The sequence below is a fragment of the Sinohyriopsis cumingii genome, chromosome 4 (genome assembly GCF_028554795.1).
Source record: "Sinohyriopsis cumingii isolate HCF-2022 chromosome 4, ASM2855479v2, whole genome shotgun sequence".
Lineage (NCBI taxonomy): Eukaryota > Metazoa > Mollusca > Bivalvia > Unionida > Unionidae > Sinohyriopsis > Sinohyriopsis cumingii.
Window position 1 is genome coordinate 35,903,384 of NC_142964.1, and position 23,206 is coordinate 35,926,589.

The following is a 23,206-nucleotide window of genomic DNA, read 5'->3' on the forward strand; positions in this document are numbered from 1 at the left end:
CATGTGGGCAGTACAAGAACTTGCTTATGGAAGATAAGGATGTGGACGTTGACTAAAGAAAATCAGCAGCTTCATCAGTGGCAAAGATTGTTTTCTTATAGCATAAAGAAGAGAAGGACACATATTCAGTGTAGTTAATGTTATTATAAAATAATAATGGAAAACTTAAAGTGGAAATGGAAATTTGGGTACTTATGTAAATTATTTTTCTGAAATTTAAAAATACTCAACCCCTTGTGAATTATGAATCTGTTGTCTTTGCTCTTTTTCTGTGACATTACTTGTAGCAATATTAATTCAAAGCTTATATGATATTTTACTTTCTTTTTTTCTTTTTTCAGTAACCACAAAGGATCATACAATGTCTGAACTGAATAAAAATGTCAGTCTTAGTTGTCATCCTGAAATATGTAGTCCAAGTAATGCCTGGAGCAGTTCTGATGAATATCAATTTCATGTCACATGGGTGTTTAAAGACCAGCAAATCAACTCAGATGATACATTATATCAGATTAGTCCAAAGACTGATGGACTGTCAATTTCATCTCCAGGTGAACATAACATTTGATGTTAATAATTAAATTTGTAGCATTTGATTGATTTCAATCAAATTGTTATTTTTAGTTTAGTATAAATTATTTGATTGTGAATAGCTTAATTTTATTAAAATAACATGTGAACACAGTTGCATACTTGGGTGAACAAACAGAAGTATCTGTATCCATCTTCTTTATACTAGCCTTGTAGTTTCTGTTCTTTGCTTCTTTTGATTGTAAATGTAGTAGGTCATCTCACTTTCCTTTTTGACCAAGACAGAGTCTTACATTTGTCAACACTGATGGACAGTTGCCTTTGATCCACACCTCTAAATTTTCACCATTTTTCTGACAACTCATTGTTTTTTTTGTCATCCTTATCTCCAAGCTTGTGATGTGATTGGCTTCATCTCCTCCTAAACCGTTGATGGAAATTCACCAAAATGGGGACATTGGTTGTCCATGTGACAACAATCAGTAAGAAGGGTGTGACTTTTAAGCCCCTTCCCTGGGTGTTCCCAGGTGTGGTGGTGGGAGAGGTTAAATATTAAAAAATTGCAGAATAAGCAAAATTGTTGTTCTTTGAAATAAGGAAAAATTGGTTCAGACAGAATGCTTAATTGATACCATTTCTCAATTGATGGTGTGGCCAAGCTTTAAATATGTATTTCAACTGCTGGGTCATGAACCAGAAGTTAATTAATGTACCTATAGTTTAGTATCATATTTTCAACTATTTCAGGAAGGTCATTGAAGTATATCAGGAATAGATTAACTGGATGTTATATGTAGTTGATGACAAGAGTTTGTTGTTTTCATCAAACCTGTAATAATTTTTATCTTAGCAAACAAGTTGTTGACAATCATCTAGAAATTATGTTTTCTGCTGTTATCTGTCAACATACTAGTTATCTGTCAACATACTAACTGCTGGTTTGGTTGTTAAGATATTTTGATTTTCATACATTAATAAAGAAAACAGGTTATGAACAGGTTATGCATAACTTAGAAATAGCCTTTCCTTTAACACATGTAATATTTCATTCATGAGATAAAAAATGCAAAGAAAATTGAAATGATTGAATGTACAAACTATAATTATCTAAAGCAATCATTCTTTGAGGTGTGAGATTATAAAATAATGAACAAAGATGAGGACCCGTTGGTGAATGAGACATGACAAACATGCATACAAATATTAAACAGTTCTTATATTGTTGAACTTTTAAGCAGTATTCCTAGCATGCATACATACATGTATATACATACATACACATACATATACATGCATGCACATACATACATACATACATACATACATATTGGTTTGTCATGTGATGCTTGCTGGAGAAAAGACCAAGGAAATAATTTTTTCAGGGAACCACTCAAGTGGCCTAGTGGTTAGAGTGTCTGCCTTGGATGTGGGAGGTTGCGGGTTCTAACCCCAGCAGAGTCATACCAAAGACTTATAAAAATGGGTCTGGTTTTGATTTGTTCGGAAAGAAAAACAATCCAGGTGAATCAAAGATTGTAAATGCATGTTAATATAACTGTTTCAGTTGCGTATGTTCTTATACCTGAAAATTGAACTGTAAATAAAAAGTCAAGACAATATTTAACAACACTCTTCATGAATACAAATGGGTTAATCCAAGTATTAAGTCAATAGGTTGGTGGTAACAATCGCCAAAGGAGCAGCCCAGAAGTTTATACCTCTGAAGCTGGTGATCAGACCTATTAAAATTAAATATCTGGTGCTGAAAAATAATGAAATTGTTATATTGTGTGCCGGTTATGGTCAAAATGTTGTCACACTTTTGAGTGTAACATATTTTTGAGCTGTTCTTCTGCCATGGTGTGACCACTGCAGTGGCTTGAGTGGCTTGAATGCCCACCTTGGATGTGGGAGGTCATGAGTTCGAACCCCAGCTGAGTGATCAGAGACTTATAAAAATGGTACTACCAGCTGCCTCGCTTGGTGCTCAGCATTAAGAGGTTAGCAATAGGACTGGTCAGCTTGGTGTTAGGATAATGTGATTGGGTGGGACATGGTGCTACATGTCTGCAACATGATGCCTCAGTGCTAGACATCACTATAATCTGCCACACTGCAGATATCTTAGTGATAATATTGAAAATTGTTACAGCTGTGTTAAAAATACACACACACACACACACACACACACATTTTTTTCAGATTAATAATAATACTAATGCTCAAGACTTAAAACTACAACAAAGATATTAAAGAAAAGTTCACATTTGGTTTGAACTGTCTTGATCTCTGTTGTCAAATAATCAGACTCAAAAACATTTAGTGAGGCTAAGAAACAGCTGAACCTGCTTAAAAACTTGTTTTAATTGCATGTGATTGCCAAACAAAGCATGTCTAGGCCAGTATAACAAGGAAGCTTGAGTTGGTTAGTCATCAGGAACATTTGATGATTCTTGAATAGCTTACATTTAAAGAATGAGTGGTATGCTGCTTCATTGGATTCAGAGTAACTGCAAATTGGATTGATGACAATATGATTCAAATATAGATCATCCTTAAGCTGTGGCAAGCTTTAAGATGACTTGCCATCATCTATGACACAAGCAGGCATGTCATCATGGAACTGCCCAACATTACGATGAATTTCTCTAGGCAGCCAAAGTTTGTAAGATGTTCCAGAGACCTCCAAGGCTGACTATGTCAAAGGATTTTGCTAGGTCGATGAATGACATGTACAAGTTGGAGTTCTGTTCCTGGCATTTCTTCTGGAGTTGACGAAATGCAAAAATCATGACTGTGATCACTTGTCCTTTCCTGGAGCCACACTGACTCTCTGGTAGGAGCCCTTGATTGATACAATGCACAAGACTATTCAGTAAAATTCTAGCGAGGAATTTTGCTGGCTGTTGACAGCAAGATGTTGCAATGGTTGCTGCAGAATTGTCTGTTGCCTTTCCACTTGTACAATTGGACAAGGAATAGATCCTTGTATTCCTGGCACACCTGCACCTTTGCTGCAATACAACATGACTTAAAAGATTGAAAGAATCATGGGGGGGGTTAGTGTCATGACTTGCACATGAGTTGGATTTAAGTGAGGGAAAGTTGCGCATATTTACCTGCACTCTTGCTTCAAGGTCTGTCTCACTCCATTGGCATGAGTGTGTAGAGATGTCTGAAGACTTTTCAGGATGCAGTTGATTTTAATCAGTTCCTACTACAAATGAGATGATGTTTGTGCTGTCAACACAGCTCTTGCCATCTGCCCTCACAACTGGGGGATGACCCACCAGAAAAGACCTAGCCGAAGGAGCTAGGTGTAGCTGTCCACTCTGCATCAACAGTCACAAGTCATACCATCTGCTGTTACTTATGGCAGCAGGCAATGCCTGACCTGACCTTAAATCAGCCATAATAAAAGAAAGGCAATATATATCCATTGGAAAACATATTTGGCATATATTTTGTCACATTTGTAGACAGTCTTTCCAGTAAGGGATATATTGCAGAACACACAACCTTATTTGATATGTCATTAATTCCCAAGGGTTTTATGCAATTGTTACCTTCCAAAAGTTTGTAATGCTTGTCAATGGTGTAAGTAAAAAAGAATTGAAATAGCATAATTGATAAAGCTTTAGACTTGTTATACATGAGATAGTAAACAAACATGACTTCTTCAGTTCCGAAGTGTCTCCTTTCCAGGATGCATTAGGTGTTCACATAAAAGCATCCAATACTGGGACAGTATAACATTAAATAATCACCAATTTGTGAATATGAAAAGTAATATATAGCAACATTTTTGAACTGTCACTTGAAAAGGAATAACACTAAAATCAAGACAATCATCAAGATAATCATGTAAAAAGAAACAGTCACAAATTGATTGTGCTGAACATTTTTCATTGCAGTGTGATAGTTAAGCACTGTCTTTATATGATTGTCATATATTGTATTTTATTTTAAGATATGTAATATTGTCTCTTCTGTAACTCTATCTACATGATTAGGATGCATGGCATTAGTCACAAAATTTTGACATTTCTTCAGGTTCTGACTGACAAAAATTGATGGATATGTAATTAAGTCCCTTCAATCATTATGGGATATTTATTCCATGACTGGGTCTTAAAATACTAATGCTAACACACTCCCTCTTTTTGTCACAAAATTTTGTTTGAATACTAATAAGTTCATTATAAGTGCTAATATGTACTATGTATGAAACATTTGAAGACGAAAATTGTATTTGCTAGCATGTTTATTTATTAAGTACTGTTGAAAGCAGGACTTGTATAATCTGAAGTTATGTGCATTTGCAAGATGCAGAGTGGAGAGAATGTTGGTATACATCTGTGCTACTTTCTTTTGAGTAAAGTGCCTTGCCCAAGGACACACCATGGTATTAGAGCCATGCTGATCTGATCTTAGTATTTGAACCTGCACCCTTTTGGTCACGAGTGCAGCATGTTAACAACTGAGCCACAACACCTCTGCATAAAGCAGACAGCCAATCAAAATGCTTGCTGCTATGCTTATTAAGAAATGAACCCGAATTAGCCCAAAGTATGCTAGCTTTAGCAGTTATTAAAATAGGTAAAATGGCTATTGTCAGAGTAGAGAAAACTAACTTTGAAATGAGCAAGAAATGAATTAAAACAGTTATCAGCTAATTTTGATCCAGTTTTCGTTTAAATTGAAAGTGATCAAGTGGAATGAGCTGTCTTTTGTTAGGTGTGTATACGAAGTAAGGTCAAGCTGTATACTGTATAACCCTAATTCCACCCATCAATCACAAACCAACAATACCTGAGACATACAGGTCTTGTTATAAATAACCAAGATAAATGGCAAGAAAAACCTGGTAAAATATTTTTCTTAAAAAGTCAAACTTCCTTTGCAAAAGAATGAAAGAAATTAAACAATGGTGGTACTCTTAAATATTTTTGCCTCTTTCATTTCTTAACACTCTTTTTATCAGAAACAGAACTGTAAAAGTAGGTATAGATGAAAGAAAAAATACATTCATTCTTTTCAATGGAAAATAAGCATAGACTGAAGATCAAATAATTAAATAAATTACACTATAAGAAAAAACAAACAACAACAAAAAATAAAACAAAAAAAAATTGAAACAAAGCAAGCAAGAAACCAAAAAACAACAAAAAACAAACAAATCCAATACATTTTGAATGTTTATTACTAACAGATGAAAATCTGATGGTCACAGTAGTGTATATAGACACATAAATCTCTCTGTCTCTCATTCCATGATAACACATTGTATGTTTGATATTTTTTTGAATAAACAGCAATAATAAAATTAAAAACAAAGAACAACCCAATGAATGATGTGACAGATCTGTATTTATGATTCTTGTATGACTTGTAAGTATCTCAATCTGTCTGTCAATCTCTAATATATCAGTTACATCATCATGGAACCTAATGTAAATGACACATTAACTATCCTTTTATGGTTCATATTATTGAGGTTTAGTATTTTAACACTATTTTGAATGAAGATAATATTAATAGAAAAAATAATCTTCGTATTTTATAATCGCTTCTTATACTTTCACTATGTTGTAAGCTACATTACAGAAATCTTGTAATAGCACATATAGACTTAACTCCCTTGATTGCTGTGTGCCTGCTTCTGTCTGTCTGTTTGTCTATCTATCTTTCTGTCTATCCATCTATCTATTTATCTATCTTTATACATATATAGATAGATACGGTAGGTAGGTAGGTAGGTAGCTAGATAGATAGATAGGTATTAGGTAGTGAGTTTTAGTGGAAGGAGAGATAGAGTACCGGTAGATAGATATGCAGGTAGATGAGTGGAAAGGGAGTGAGACATTGTTTGCGTTATTGTTTATTTAGGTAGTGAGTGTTAGTGGAAGGAGAGATAGAGTAGATGGATATGCAGGTAGATGAGTGGAAAGAGAGTGAGACATTGTTTATTTTATTTTTAAGTACCTGACAACTACGGCATATACACCTGTAAGGGCAATATACGGCGAGGAGACATTCAGCAGTCAGAGACATTGCAGTGGATGACAAAAGCATACTTAAAAGGTAAAAATATATATAATAACAATGTTTCTGTTTTTAATATCTGTTTCTTGATTAGCACATGGTGTATCTTAAGAAAGACATTAAACAGGTTTTTTGATGTAAATCATTTTATGTGTATTTTGCGTGTGAGCATGTGTGAGTGTTTGTGTGTATATTTTGATGTAGATTTGACAAGACATGAAAAACATGTACAATATATATATATATATATATATATATATATATATATATATATATATATATATATATATATATATATATATATATATATATATATATATAAAAGGAAACTGATTACACTTGCATTTTAATGTCCACTTTTTCTTGTCATCATTTAGGCCCACCCTCGCTCAGAAAAGTGGACAGTGAAAAGAGTGTCTGTTTGAATGACCATGTAACCTTAATTTGCGAAGCTGCAGGATTCCCACTGCCAATTTTAGAATGGCGTAAGAATGGTTCAGATATGGAAACAAACACCACAAGGATATCTTTGTTGTCAGGCGGACTTGACATTCAGTCTTTCACTGAACATGACATAGGAGAGTACACGTGTATTGCCAAAAGTGAGGAATTTTCTGACACAGATCGGGCAAATATACATGTGAATTTAAAAGGTGAGTATTAACTGTGGCTGAATGTAATCAGTGTAATGATTAATACAGTCCAACAATTATTAGGCACACGAAAGTTAGAGATATATTTATATATTATCTCGGCAGTGTTACATCCCTATACACTAATACGGTTGTTGTTGTTTTGGGTTTAATGCCATATTTTTGGCACACTATAGGCCATACATGATGACTATTTTATCTGGTGGAGGAAGGACCCCAATAAGAACCACCAACCAATGTGAAGCTACTGCCAAGCTTTCTTGATGCCCACATTGGCCAAGTCTGAGATTTAAACCCATTCAAAAAGGTGAGATGGCAGTGTTCGATAAAGGTGAGCATTTTAGAACACTTGCTGTCTGGGGCCTTCGTGAATTTTTTGTTGGTGCTAGTGGAACATTCTCTGCTCAGTGGTGGTAATCTAATTCATTAGAATTAGAATAAAACAATTTTTAAGGCAGAATAAGCAAAATTGTTGTTCTTTAAATAAGGAAAAATTGGTTCAGACAGAATGCTTAATTGATACCAAATGACATTGTTTATTTGTGAGTTTTCTTTCATTTTTTTGTCAGTAGAGGATTTATATTATCATTTGAAACTTTTATTTGAGGAACTAATGCAGCAATTTTCTTTTAAGACATTATCTACTGTTGTTTAAAGTACATGAATTGCCATCAGGTGAACAGTATCTAAGGGAGATAACTACTATCAGGTCTGATCATTATTACAATGTCTATTTTTTACTTACTGTCCTTGACATTAAATTAATATTGTTTTATTTAGACCATGAAGTTTATTATTATAAATAGTATACAAATTATATTTGGCAAAATAGAATAGACAAATGCCATATATATGGATGGATTGAAATCCCTCCAAGCCATTAATACTTTATTTTGTGAACCTGTTGATATAGAGATGCGAATTAGCATATTAACAGCTATGGGGATTTTCTATTTCTTTATTCCTATGTGTTTTCCTTTATTACATGACTGCAGTCTATTGGATCATATGACCTGTTTCTGTAAACTTAGTGCCAACAGACTAATAAATCCTGATTCCACCATCACTAAAGCTTTCTTTCATAATAGTCAGTACATGTATATACATTAACTGTGATACAGATAGATCCCTAAACAAGCAGCATTTAAAGTTAGTGTTCCTGAACCAGGACATTTTGCATGGATCGACCTAGATACATGTAGAGATTATGTAGTTCAGTTTTGAGTCATCAAAGATAAAATTTGAATGTAGGACAGTTTCATTATAACTTTTCTGTAATGGTTAATGTTTACATTGCATTTTTTCAGTTTAAACTTCTGTTTTTACGCTCTATCTTAAGGTAAGGAAAATTTTCAGAGAATGTTTCGCTGTTTAAAGCTGCATCATTATTCACAATATGTCATTCTCACTTCCACTGTCCTTTTTGTTCAGGAATGTGAGGGGAAAAAAGCCTTCATTTTGCATTGGTGCAGGATAAGGAAAAATTCACACCTGGGATCAGAATTCTGCATCAGAAACTGGGCAAGTGAACATGTTTGATGCAAAAAACTGACATTCGGGTGGAATTTTTCTATTCCAGACCAAACCATATGAAGGATTCTATTAATCTCTCATCACGACACTACTATCTTTCATTGCATGACCTTATACAGTGACTGTAGTGCACAAACCTGGCAACAACTTCCTGATTTCCTTCATAATGTACATAATAATGAAGGTCAACCTTACTTACCACACATTTACATCCTATAAAGTGTAGCAGTTTTTGAAGTTAGTGTCCAGCAAACAAAACTTTTTGCACTGATCACCCTAGCATCAGGTACATATTTTGTAGTCTGGTTGGTAATCATAAAACAGTTGTTGTCAATTTTTTATTTAATTCATCCAGTCAATATTATTTGTGTAAGGAAAATCTGTCTTGTTTAATCTTAGGGATAAAGGATTTCTTTATTTGATTATGGCCTTGTTTGTATTTGTATGATTGCACAACCTATATTTAGTACACAATTCCAGATGCCACATATTGTCTTTACCTTGAAAGTCTCTGCCACTGTTTGAGCTTACCATATATGCTTGCTAATAAGATGAGTCCAACAGACCCAGATTTGCCATTGCATAAGGAGTAATCAGTAGAATAAACAACATAGACCCTAACTTCATGCATCAATATTGGAAAGGAAAACTCCATCCTCAGGATCAGAATTTTGCATCAGACATGTTGGGAAGCCTTGAGGCTGACAATAAAGTCACACTCGTCAAAATTTACTATCATGAACCAATGTACATGAAAGATTTAATTAATTCTTACTCCCCTCCAAAAAAAGAAACATAATACTATGAGCTTTACTCAGGTTAAGAAGAAAATAAACTGTTCATACAAACTGTGCACGTTTTGTTTTAGTAGATTATAGGGGTAAGTATACTCTACGAACATGGTCACTGGGGACAGGATCCCCCTTCCCTGCAATTTAAAAAAAAATTATTGCTATTTTATTGATGATGATGAAAATGCAGCATACGTCAGTTCTCGTTTTTTTGTCAGATGGTTCTTTATTTAGTCCAACTCAGTTGATAATGAAAAAAAATCTTCAACTTGCTTCTTGTAAACTAGATGTGAACTTTTACAAATGCTACTTTGCTACAGAAATTGCTTATTTATCTATACAATAATTGAGGTCATTTGTCACTCAAATGTGCATGCATCAGCACAAATACCCTCTATGTCTGTCTGTGTTTCTCTTTTTTGTTTGTACAGAAAGATGCTCAACACTCTGCATGATATCTGTTGTTGATGCAACGGTCCTGATTCAGATGCTGATTGCCGTACAGTTTAAATGGTCTTAGTTTGGACAATATTTATCTGCTGTACAGTTTAAATGGTCTTAGTTTTGACAGTATTTATCTGCCATACAATTTAAATGGTCTTAGTTTGGACAATATTTATCTGCCATACAGTTTAAATGGTCTTAGTTTGGACAGTATTTATCTGCCGTACAGTTTAAATGGTCTTACTTTGGACAGTATTTATCGGCCGTACAGTTTAAATGGTCTTAGTTTGGACAGTATTTATCTGCCATACAGTTTAAATGGTCTTAGTTTGGACAATATTTATCTGCCATACAGTTTAAATGGTCTTAGTTTGGACAATATTTATCTGCCATACAATTTAAATGGTCTTAGTTTTGACAGTATTTATCTGAAAACATCATCATATTCCATAAAATATTACATCAGGAGTTACAGAGGATTAAGTAATAAGCCTGAGCTTATTTCATGCTAACAATAATCTTCATGTAGGTACACTGTAATCTGACCCACATGAGGTAGGAAAGAAAATATATTGCAGTAATTGATAGAAACAAATATAACATTGAGAAATAACTCATACATGCAATATAATACTATTAAGCAGTAACTATTGTTTATTGTTCTTGGTAGTAATTTATGATAGCAGAAACATGCTGATGCATACCAATAGACAAAATGTGAAAATAATCTTGCTAACAAGAGCGTGTAAGTGACTTAGAACTTGAAACTGTGTCCTAATTAAGCCTCTGAAACTAATGTTAAATTGTGTCCTAATTAAGCCTCTGAAACTAATGTTAAATTGTGTCCTAATTAAGCCTCTGAAACTAATGTTAAACTGTGTCCCAATTAAGCCTCTGAAACTAATGTTAAACTGTGTCCTAATTAAGCCTCTGAAACTAATGTTAAATTGTGTCCTAATTAAGCCTCTGAAACTAATGTTAAACTGTGTCCCAATTAAGCCTCTGAAACTAATGTTAAACTGTGTCCTAATTTAGCCTCTGAAACTAATGTTAAATTGTGTCCTAATTCAGCCTCTGAAACTAATGTTAAACTGTGTCCTCATTAAGCCTCTGAAACTAATGTTAAAGTGTGCAAAATTGTTGTGTATGAATATGTTTTTACAGATAGTGGTTAACAGCTTTTGAATAGCAGTTCACCATTAGAAAGCTGCTGTTAACTCTGCAAAATAAAGGATAACTGCTATTTAAAAGTTGTTCACCTAAACAATACACCAGTTTATGTGCTACTAAGATCAAACTTTATCTATCTGTCTATCTATCTATTTATCTGTCTGTCTGTCCACCCATCCATCCATTTGTCTGTCTGTCTATCTATCTACCAACTGACTGACCAACATATATCTGTCTGTCTGTCTGTTTATCTTTCTATCTCGGAAGCCACAGGAGCTCAGTTGTTAGAGGATCAGACTCATAATCCTGGTTCGATACTTGCCTAAGCCAGCCTGGGTCAGTTATCCTTGTGTGTCCTTTACTTGCATAGGCCAGCCTGGGTCAGTTATCCTTGTGTGTCCTTAACTTGTCCAGGCCAGCCTGGGTCATCTATCCTTGTGTGTCCTTTACTTGCCTAAGCCAGCCTGGGTCAGTTATCCTTGTCTCCTTTACTTGCCTAAGCCAGCCTGGGTCAGCTATCCTTGTGTGTCCTTAACTTGCCCAGGCCAGACTGGGTCAGTTATCCTTGTGTGTCCTTTACTTGCCTAAACCAGCCTGGGTCAGTTATCCTTGTGTGTCCTTAACTTGCCTAAGCCAGCCTGGGTCAGTTATCCTTGTGTGTCCTTAACTTGCCTAAGCCAGCCTGGGTCAGTTATCATTGTGTGTCCTTTATTTGCCCAGGCCAGCCTGGGTCAGCTATCCTTGTGTGTCCTTAACTTGCCCAGGCCAGACTGGGTTAGTTATCCTTGTGTGTCCTTAACTTGCCCAGGCCAGACTGGGTCAGTTATCCTTGTGTGTCCTTAACTTGCCCAGGCCAGCCTGGGTCAGCTATCCTTGTGTGTCCTTAACTTGCCCAGGCCAGACTGGGTCAGCTATCCTTGTGTGTCCTTAACTTGCCCAGGCCAGACTGGGTCAGTTATCCTTGTGTGTCCTTTGGAGTGGCACTTAGGCTTCCTTTCATTGGCATAATATAGCCAATAATATGTTGAAAATGCCATTGAAATCCAACCAAGCTATCTATATGTGCCTGTTTGTTAGTCTACCTCACAGTTTGTCTCCTGTCTGATAAACTGTACATATTTATTTGTATTGTTTCTATTCTAGATGCAACAGACTGTGTTGGTGATTCGAATAACTCGCCAGTTATCTGGATCTCTCTAGGTGTAAGTGGTTGTGTCCTTCTTCTCATTATTTTGATAACAATAATTTGGAAAAAAAAGCATCAAGGTGAAAGACGGACAAATTTAAATGCCCAACACGATTATGCCACTATAAATTTCAAGACAAAGAAATATAAGAAAAAGAAAGGGCATGAGCCTGAGGCCCTATATGATGTTGTTGATGTTACTGGTAAAAGGTTTGAGACAGATTTATATGATGGCAACAGTTAAACGTTTGCTGGTAGATAGTAACAAATTTTAATTAACCTTTAACCTTATTACTCTTAAATGGCTGTGGAAAAGTCATCAGTTCAGTATTTGAAAGCTTCTTTTCTTGTATAAAGTACTGATTTGTTGTTTAAATTAAAACTATGCATTTATAAATTTGATGTCAGCATTTTTAACAAAAGTTGTATTTTATTGAAAAAGATGATATCATAGACTGAGAAGTGCATACAATACATATATACACATATATCTATATGTATGTTCACACACACACACACACACACACACACACAACATCCTGTCTTAGTACTTTGAAAGATAGCACACCTGCAGCTTTCATTAACCCCTTTTATTCATTTATTTACCTCTATAAATGATAGTTGTCCACAAAGGATAAAAATAAATGTTGTTATCCCAAGCCCAGTATATATATATATATATATATATATATATATATATATATATATATATATATATATATATATATATATATATATATATATATATATGAGATATAGAGAGAACATATTTGTGCATTAAATCATTTTTTGAACAGAAAGATACATAAGTTTTGTGTAATGAATACATGTCAATATTTTTTCAGTAGCTTGTACTTCTATCTACATATGAATAAATAAAAACACAGTATTTCTGAAAATTGTATAAAAATTATTCAGTCCTTTAAAAATTTTCAAATTTAATTCCCATATCTCAGTATCATATCTGTGTCTTCCAATGAAATCATTAAGAGTATCTGCTGATATCTATTAAAAGTATGGTATTGTAAATGATATAAAATTTGATTATTTTCGTGGTGAAATGTTTAAAGGTGTGTGCCTGTGTGTCTGTCTGTCTCTCTCTCTCTCTCTGTGTATATGTGTTTCTGTGTGTGTGTCTCTGTGTATGTCTGTTTAAACTGATTTATTGATGGATGGAGGGAGGGAGGGAGGGATGGAATGGAGTAGATAGATATGTACATGCATATCTATGTATTTATATCGATAGATTAATTCAAGTAAATGAGATATTTATCTTAATCTCTCCATGCATTATAGATATTTTTCAACAGTTTTAGAATGATTGTCCTTTATGAAGAACCTTTGTTGATATGTTTTGAACAGAATAAATCAAAGTTACAATTACAAAATTGGCTCCAAAATTAGTGAAGAGATCCTTATTTGTATTTAATAATAATTTCTTATACAAGTTTGAAAGATATGACAGATTCAAAGACAATTCACTAGCTTGTTACGATGCACTGCATTGCAATTTGTAAAATACAAATTCTTCTGGAAACACACAGCCACTGTGCAAAGTTGAAGCTTATTTGCACAGAACATTTTACTAAAAATAGACTATTCCTTTCACAATTAAAATGATCAATTCTTTACCACTAGATACAATAATTTTTTTATCAGTTGTGCAAGTTGTGATATTTCTTTTGAACATTGGGGAAACTGTTCAGTAAGCTTTTAGATATTTGTCTTAACAGGAAAGATATGTATGCTTTTGAGTAAAATATATTTTAAAAATATAAATATGTACATGTATGTATGCTGAATATTCACTGTCACTTTCTATATGCTTTCAAGACGTGGCTTTTTTAAGTCCAATAGGTTGTATAGAACATTTAATTCATGCAGTGTCACTCTTATTCCGATGATGTTTTTCATATATGGGTCACCTTTGTACATCAAGTTAGTTGATCCTTCTTCATACCTAATATCTCCACTGACATGTTAAAATTAAATATCATCTCAATATTGTGTGAAAACAGCCATCTCTTTTTAGTAATGTGTAGCTTTGTTAAAAATAATTAAACCTATCTAGCAGTATCTCTATCACACCAAGTGCCTGTCAATCCATACACATGATGTATTTCCATCACACTAATGCCTATCAATCCATACACATGATGTATTTCCATCACACTAAGTGCCTATCAATCCATACACATTATGTATTTCCATCACACTAAGTGTCTGTCAATCCACACACATGCTGTAACTCTATCACACTAAGTGTCTGTCAATCCATACACATGCTGTAACTCTATCACACTAAGTGTCTGTCAATCCACACACATGCTGTAACTCTATCACACTAAGTGTCTGTCAATCCATACACATGCTGTAACTCTATCACACTAAGTGCCTATCAGTCCATACAGATGCTGTAACTCCATCACATTAAGTGCCTATCAGTCCATACATATGCTGTATCTCCATCACGCTAAGTGCCTATCAGTCCATACATATGCTGTATCTCCATCACGCTAAGTGCCTATCAATCCATACACATTATGTATTTCCATCACACTAAGTGTCTGTCAATCCATACACATTATGTATTTCCATCACACTAAGTGTCTGTCAATCCATACACATTATGTATTTCCATCATACTAAGTGTCTATCAGTCCATACACATGCTGTATCTCCATCACATTAAGTGCCTATCAGTCCATACATATGCTGTATCTCCATCATACTAAGTGCCTATCAGTCCATACAGATGCTGTAACTCCATCACATTAAGTGCCTATCAGTCCATTCATATGCTGTATCTCTATCACACAAAGTGCCTATCAGTCCATACACATGATGTATTTCCATCACACTAAGTGCCTATCAGTCCATACATATGCTGTATCTCTATCACACAAAGTGCCTATCAGTCCATACACATGATGTATTTCCATCACACTAAGTGCCTATCAGTCCATTCATATGCTGACAATCTTTCTGTCTGTTTGTTTGTCTGCCTGTTATCTATCTATATTTCAATCTATATATGTATCTTTGTATGTACCTTATCTTTATATCTATCGAACAAGAGTAATTTGGCCTACTAATATTATGAGATTTTTGGAAAGTCACCTCAAAATATTAATGCAAACATATTTTATGGATGACATACATTATTTACTCTTGTTGAACTTGATTCCATGTTTTGTTTCATTATATTTAGTTGATTTACAGTATATAAAAAAAGGTATACAAGGAGTTTCACTGGTCATAAAATTACTTCTTTGTGTCCATAAGCATGCCAGGATGAGCTGATTATAAATAAGAATGGTACTAACCATATCACTTTGTGCTACCATCTGTAGAAAGTTCTCCACTTTCTGACTGAAAACTCCAAAGTGTTAACTGGTGCTATATGAAGTTTGTGTATATATATATATATATATATATATATATATATATATATATATATATATATATATATATATATATATATATATATATATATATATATATACATAGAGAGAGAGAGAGAGAGAGAGAGAATGAACACAAATGATTTGTAATGATGCAGATATGTAGTAGGAAATATCCATATTGGATGAAAATAAAAGAAGTTTGTTTTTAAAGTTGGAAAAGAAAGAAAGCCAGAGATATTGTTGATATTTTATTACTGGGTTTGTATACCTTGCAAGATTCTACTCTTTAACATGACATGAAATAGAATAAGTAATATTCCTAATTAATGAAGACACATACATGTGTATGTATCTATGTATGTATGTATGTATGAATGTATGTATGTATATATATATATATATATATATATATATATATATATATATATATATATATATAATCCTATATCACTTTCTATAAAAAAATCTATATAATAATTTTTATAAACTATGATTTCCTGCAGCATTTTGTGTGCATAAGATATCTTCTTTATAAAAATTTGTAAGAAGATATATTATTTTCCATATATAATTTATAGGTGTATTTTTCAGTGATAAAGGTGGCTAAAATTCAGATAACTTTCTTTTGTTTATTACTTTTAGAATGTCTTCATTTTAGAATTTAAATCTACATGTGACTAAAATTACAATATCTTTGTTTATTTGTTACTTTTACATGTCCACTTTTTCGAACTTAAATCTATGTGTGCTAAAATTAAGATATTTTCCTTTGCTTGTTTAACTGCTCCTATTAATGTATCTGCATTTTTGAATGTAAGTTGTTGTTGTAGATGCTGTTGTTGTGGTTAACACCATTTTTCATCACATGATAGACTATACATGACAGCCAGTATGACTGGTACAGAAGGAACCAGAGAGATCCCTGAAAAGAGCCACTACCCCTGTGGGGCTACTGGGAAGAATTCTCACGTACTCACATGGAGGAGATGAGATAGCAGAGATTGGTAAAGGCAAGTGCCTTAGACCACTCAGCCACCAGTGTCCCAAGAATTTTAAGTCTACCTGTGGATAATGATCCAAAAGAACAGAATAGGAGCTTGAGTCAGAAGTATGGGTCACTGGCCCATAATACAATTATGTATTATCACAGTTACTTATGCAATTGATTAAATTTTTGTATTTCATGTACGGGGGCTTTAGTGTCATTCTGTTCTATATATCTGCTCAGATCTCTGTTTATTCCATCTATAAGTTTCACACTTTATATTTACTCAATCCGAGCAACAACACTGAGTGCAACCACCATCTAGATGATAACCAAAAAAAGCGGATACCTTGTAAGAAGGTACAATCCGCCAATGAAACACACCACAAACACCAACCAAACCCTGCCCCCCCCCACAAACTGGGAAAGATGGGTGCTCATCTGGGGATCAGAACATTTTTATTCAAGTAAACAGTCTGAACAAATATAGAATAGAATAAGTTTCCAAACTGTGATAATTTCCAATAGTACTTGTCAAGAAACAGCAATCAGAGTGAATTGAATCATTGTCTGCTTATGTTTTTTTAATATTCTGTGCATGCAATTTTCTTGCCATTTCTGCTTATATTGTGATGAAAATATTGTAAGAGATTAAGACACATTCCTTGCTGTTCGGGTTTTATTCTAAATTTGTGAAGTAACAGTGAAGAATTACCTTTGTATTCTCTCGGGAGAAGAGATATTGAGGTCAACCCCGCAGTAGTAATTGTGTCTTGTTTAGTGTTTAAGCGTTACACTGAATTTGGGGAGACATTCCAGTTGTGTACTGCCCATTTATTGATTGATGGTGCAAGGAATAGTCTGGTTTAATTGAGTAGGGCCATACTAGAAGTAGGATAAATGCATGTGGGGTTATTTTTTAGTAGGGCAGTAAAACTTAAGTGTAAATAACTTAATTCTTGTGTCACCGTACAAGTAGACCAAGATGGCGACAGACAGACAATTAGAGAATTTAAGTTGAATGGTAAGGACGAATTAGGTTACAAAGGGGCCCAGTTAGCTGAATTTGTTGAGCGGAGTGCTAGAAAACACAAAGAGCAACTAGCCATGGAACAAGAGAGAGACAGAGACAGACAGGTAGCTGAGCGTGAACGAGAGCTCTAACTAGCCAGATTGCAGGCCGAAGAAAAATCTAGAGAATGCAAACATATGTTAGCCATGGAGAGGCTGAGGATTGAAACAGAGTCTAGAAGGGATGAAGACCTGAATGAACATTCAGGACCCACAAGTAGGCAATCTGAAGACAGACGACTACTACAGATCACCATGTCCATGTTCAATGACAAGGATGAAATCACTGACAACTTTATGATGCATTTAAAAAAGTTGGCACTCGTTCATCAGCTATCCAAAGAGCAGTGGGCTATCAATGTTTTGGCATTCTTACAGGGAACCGTGAAAGACTTCTACCATAATATGACACCAAACGAGGTGGATGATTTTGATGCTCTGAAGAAAGCGCTACTATGGCACTATGAACTGTCAGCGGAAATGTTTCGGAAACTCTTCAGAGAATCGTTGAAGAGAGCTACTGAAACGCACATGCAATTCCATTGACGCATATGCATAATTTTTTATGAATGGATGAAAATGACTGGTACCGCACTCACGTATGAAGGCATACACGAGGAAATTTTGAAAGAGCATGTCTTGAGTACATACAGAAAGGACTTAATAGTGTTCTTATCAGAGCATGAATTCTCAGCCTTGGATGATATAAGTGTGATAGCCAAGTGCTATGAAAGCATGTACTCACAAAAAACCAACCCTTGGGGTGGCAAGGACTGACCTGGCATCGGTGAGCATAGAAAGACCACTGAGGTGGTACCCCAGATATGGAATGGTCAGAATGGTGGGAGGCCAGGGGCCTGAAATCCCAGCCGAGGACATTTCCGCATGGGTCGGGGAAGACTTAGGGGACAGAGAAGGATACCACGGGGAGGAAAGGTGAGCTAGTGTGTTACGGATGCAACAGACTAGGCCATGTCATTAAGGATTGTAGGAAGTATCATCTGACAGCGATTAATTCGGTAACTTCAAATACTGTTAAGAAACAGAAGACAGTGGAATTGACTAACACAGCAGTAGCTATGGTTATTGGTGAGATGGCAACCATGCTGTATGATACCGGCTGTAGTTATCTGGTAGATAGTAGATATGTCAAGCCTGGAGATTACACAGGCAAAATGGTTGAAGTCCAGTTTGCTAACTGGATGAAAGATTAGCTCCCAGTTGTTAACATTGATCTTTATTCGCCATATTTAAAGGGACAAATTCAAGTAGTGTGTTTGTCGGGACTATCTCGTAGTCACAGTAGTGAAACTGAATGATGTGACACTTGATTTTGCATTACTTACTGACACTTGTGATAGAGGTTATGGGGCAGTGCTATTACAAGAGCATGACGGAAACGTATTCCCAGTTGCATACAGTAGCAGGAAATTGTCAACTGCAGAATGCAATTATTTGGTCTCAGAGAAAGAATGTTTGGCAATTAACTTTGGGATATCTAAATTCCAATGTTACCTCTATAGACGAAAATTTATTTTAGAACTGACCACCAACCACTCGCCTATTTAACTCAAGCTAAGTTGACAAATGGATGATTAAAGAGATGATCATTGTTTCTACAGCAGTACCAAGTCCAGGTACGGTATATTAAGGGCACCGAGAACGTAGGGGCTGACTGCTTAAGTAGACTAGGGACGTCTGAGGTGAAGAGTTCACCTGAGGACGTGTAAATAAATCAGATTACATCTCCAAAATTTGGAGAGTAAAAATCCCTGATTTTACTCGGGGGGGGGGTATGTAAGGGTGCGAATTTCTGTCGATCTATAAAAAGCACATTAATTTGGGTAAGAGAACAATTAATTAGATTTATTGGGAGAGGTGCGTGTTAATTCGCTATACTGCAATGATTTTTAATGTCTGTGTCGCGAGAGGAAGTGATTCTTAATTAAGCTTCGTTTATTTAACCGTCAGACAGACGGAAAGGAAAAAGGTTAACTTCGATCTTTGTATCAAACATGTCAGATTTTAAATTGTCCAGAATCAGTTATTTGGAAATGTAGAAGTCAAGCAGACCACAATTTTTGCGCCTGTTATTAAAGGCGGTAGATATATTTAATCCTAATTGGTTACGCTAAATAAGAGGCGTGTTTCCCACACGAAGTTTCTTGGGTTTTATATGCCCCAACGTAAACTGTTTTGTCAGTCTACGTTTTCCTGCAAGAGGAAAAAATATAGAAGACTTAAAGATTGAATTTTGAAGAAATTCTCTCGTAAAACATTTATCCGAGGGACCGTATGTCTGGAAAGTCGACGGACACAACTCTGGCGGTAGAAGCGAGCAAAGCTTGAAAGCACAAGATACTTGCGTCAGTGTATTTCATTGATACCAATATAATGATTTGCTTGAATTTATTTGTTTATATTTGCATGAGTTAGTTCAGAGGCTCTCTATGGAAACAAGATGATGTACAGAACTTGCGAACATCTTTATCGAGGTTTCAAGATATGGACATTTCCAAGACCCTGAATCAGCAAAAAGAGAGAATACGCCTTTTTAAAAAAAAAAAACAAAAACAAAAAAAACAACAGTTGTAAATACGAAAGAAATTATATTCATCCTTTGTCTTTGCTCTAATCACAGAACTCTGAAAATGACCTGGACCAAGTGTCTGATGTGTGAACCACAGGCACTTGATTCTGGGGAAACAATGTTTACACTCACCATATAAAGTGTACACATTAGTTTCCCTAGAATCAAGTGCCTGTGGTGTGAACAACATAGTTCATGGACACTGCTCGAAAGATGGACTCAATTTAACAAGTGTCCATAAATGCACATTCAATACCGCTACCTCCGCCAAACAAGCCTTGGCGGTACAAGTCTGACATCATCAGTAAAATACGGTCGGAGCCATTGTAGAAGCTTTGAAGAAAATGCCGTTACATACGTTCGAAGCATCCTCGTCTCTTTCCAGTGAGAATTGAATAAATTGACTCTGAATAAGAATTGTAAGCAATCGTAATGATCCTTCTTCACTGATACGTTTTTGGCAGTTGAACATCCAGCTAGATACAAAGAATAGACCCTCATCAAGAAAGTCAGGATTTAAAACAACATTTCAATGAAAAACCATTGCTGGAATGACATTCCTGGAATTTTCGCTTAGAAAATAAGTGAAGAAGCGGTTAGTTTCGATAACCTTAAAGTATTGCTTGCGTAGCTATTAGTGATGGTGCATCATGGAACCGTTTTGATGTCACTGATATTATTGTGAAGTAATAACAGCAACGGTCATGAGAGAAGTTCAAAATAATCACTATTTATATCTTAGGTTTTTTCTAGAGAAATAAAATTGTTAAAGAGGAGACAAGTGCATCCGATGATAATTTCGTAAAACCGAAAATCACCAATCTGTCATTTATGATATGATGGCTAGCTTCCGTATAATTCATTGGACCGTGGTTCTTTTTCCTTCAAATAATCGATGATCTGATTATTTTATTTTGTCAAAGTTCACCAAGTCGTCCAGATTTAGTTGTATTCCAGTGAATGGTTCCAAAGAAAACTTGGCAACAAATATTTTGAAAGTTTATGTCATGAGGAATTTGGAAAGCAACGTTGCCGTTTTTTTTTTATAAATCTCAAAGGTAAAGGTTTTATTTCAAGGTCAAATGTAAAATCCAAATAAGATCTACACACATCACCATAAATATTTAAATGTTCAACGAATTTCTGTGAAGATCAGCATATATTTTTTGTTGGTTTTTACTTTTCGTGGTACCAGATACCAAAGATGAGTTTTATGATGAATTAAACTCGCTCATCGACAAAATTCCCAAGGAAGAGAACTTGATTTTGCTGGGCGACTTCAATGCTATGGTGGGTGCCGATCATGACTCTTGGCCCTCCTGTCTTGGCAAGTTTGGCGTTGGGAAGATGAATGAGAATGGGCAGCGCCTTCTAGAGATGTGCTCGTACCACGAACTCAGCATCACCAATTCATTCTTTCAGACAAAGCCACAGCACAAAGTTTTCTTGGAGGCATCCCCGGTCTAAACACTGGCACCAGCTGGACTTGATCATTACAAGACGGTCAGCCATGAAGGGTGTGCTTCTTACCCGTACCTTCCACAGTGCTGACTGCGACACCGACCACTCGCTGGTGTGCTGCAAAATGAAGCTTCAGCCAAAGAAGACCCACCGCTCTAGGCAAGAGGGTCAACGACGCATTGATGTGAGCAAGACATCATATCCCGACAAGGCTGAGGAATTCACCTATGCTCTTTCCAAGACGTTTGACTCAGAACCCCCACCCCAACGGTAGTGCCAAAGAAAGATGGGATCACATCAGAGACTGTATACAGCACAGCCACACGGATCTTTGGTAAGAAGCAATCAAAGAACAATGACTGGTTTGAGGCTAACTCTGCCACACTCATGCCAGCCATAGAAGAGCGTCGCAGTGCTCACCTGCAATACAAGCGATCCCCCTGTCAGAAGACACTACAGGCATACAGGTCTACCAGAAGCAAAGTGCAGAGATTAGTACGGCAGTGTGCCAATGAATACTGGCTTCGGCTCTGTCAGAGTATCCAGTCAGCAGCAGATATTGGAAACATCAGAGGCATGTACGATGGCATAAAGAAAGCAATGGGTCCCACGAAGAAAGTGACAGCACCACTGAAGTCTGCCACAGGCGATACCATCCACAACAAGGGCGAGCAGATGGAGCGTTGGGTGGAATACTACTCCGAACGGTACTCCAAAGAGAACCACGTGAACAATGATGCCCTCAACGCCATTGAAAACCTCCCACTCATGGTCGAACTGGACGAGAAACCTACTGTAGTCGAACTAAAGAAGGCCTTAGAGAAGCTGTCCCTAGGTAAAGCCCCAGGGAAGGATGGCATCACAGCAGAACTCATCAAGTGTGGATGTAGCGTGCTGCTCACACACCTGCACGACCTCCTCTGCCAGTGCTGGGACGAGGGGGCAGTGCATCAGGACATGAGAGATGCTAACATCATAACCCTGTACAAGAACAATGGCGACAGAAGCGACTGCAACAACTACAGGGGCATATCACTTCTCAGCATCGTGGGTAAAGTTTTCGCACGCGTCATCCTGAACAGACTGCAGGCGCTTGCTGACAGAGTTTACCCAGAGTCGCAGTGCGGGTTCCACGCAGAGAGGTCCACAATCGACATGATCTTCTCTGTCAGGCAACTGCAGGAAAAATGCAGAGAACAACACAGACCCCTCTTCCTGGCCTTTATAGACCTCACCAAGGCATTCGGTCTGGTCAGCAGAGACGGACTCTTCACAATCCTGGCGAACATTGGTTGCCCTCCAAAGCTGCTAAGCATGATCCAGTCCTTCCACGATGACA

General features: G+C 36.0%; 1 protein-coding gene across 2 annotated transcripts in view; it reads left to right on the forward strand.

Moving 5' to 3' along the window:
- The window catches only part of LOC149800931 (protein sidekick-2-like), a 28,899-nt gene extending 11,951 nt beyond the window's left edge, over nt 1–16,948 (forward strand). Inside the window, exons 4-8 of one of the 2 annotated variants that reach the window (XM_089954991.1) lie at nt 342–551; nt 6,514–6,615; nt 6,954–7,229; nt 8,537–8,568; nt 12,311–12,446. In XM_089954991.1, coding sequence (XP_089811117.1) covers nt 342–551; nt 6,514–6,615; nt 6,954–7,229; nt 8,537–8,541 — 593 coding nt within the window. In that variant the 3' untranslated portion in view covers nt 8,542–8,568; nt 12,311–12,446. Of the gene's footprint in view, nt 1–341; nt 552–6,513; nt 6,616–6,953; nt 7,230–8,536; nt 8,569–12,310 lie in introns of both variants that reach the window. The other variant, XM_089954990.1, reaches the window with a different exon arrangement.
- The last annotated feature ends 6,258 nt before the right edge of the window (nt 16,949–23,206 follow it).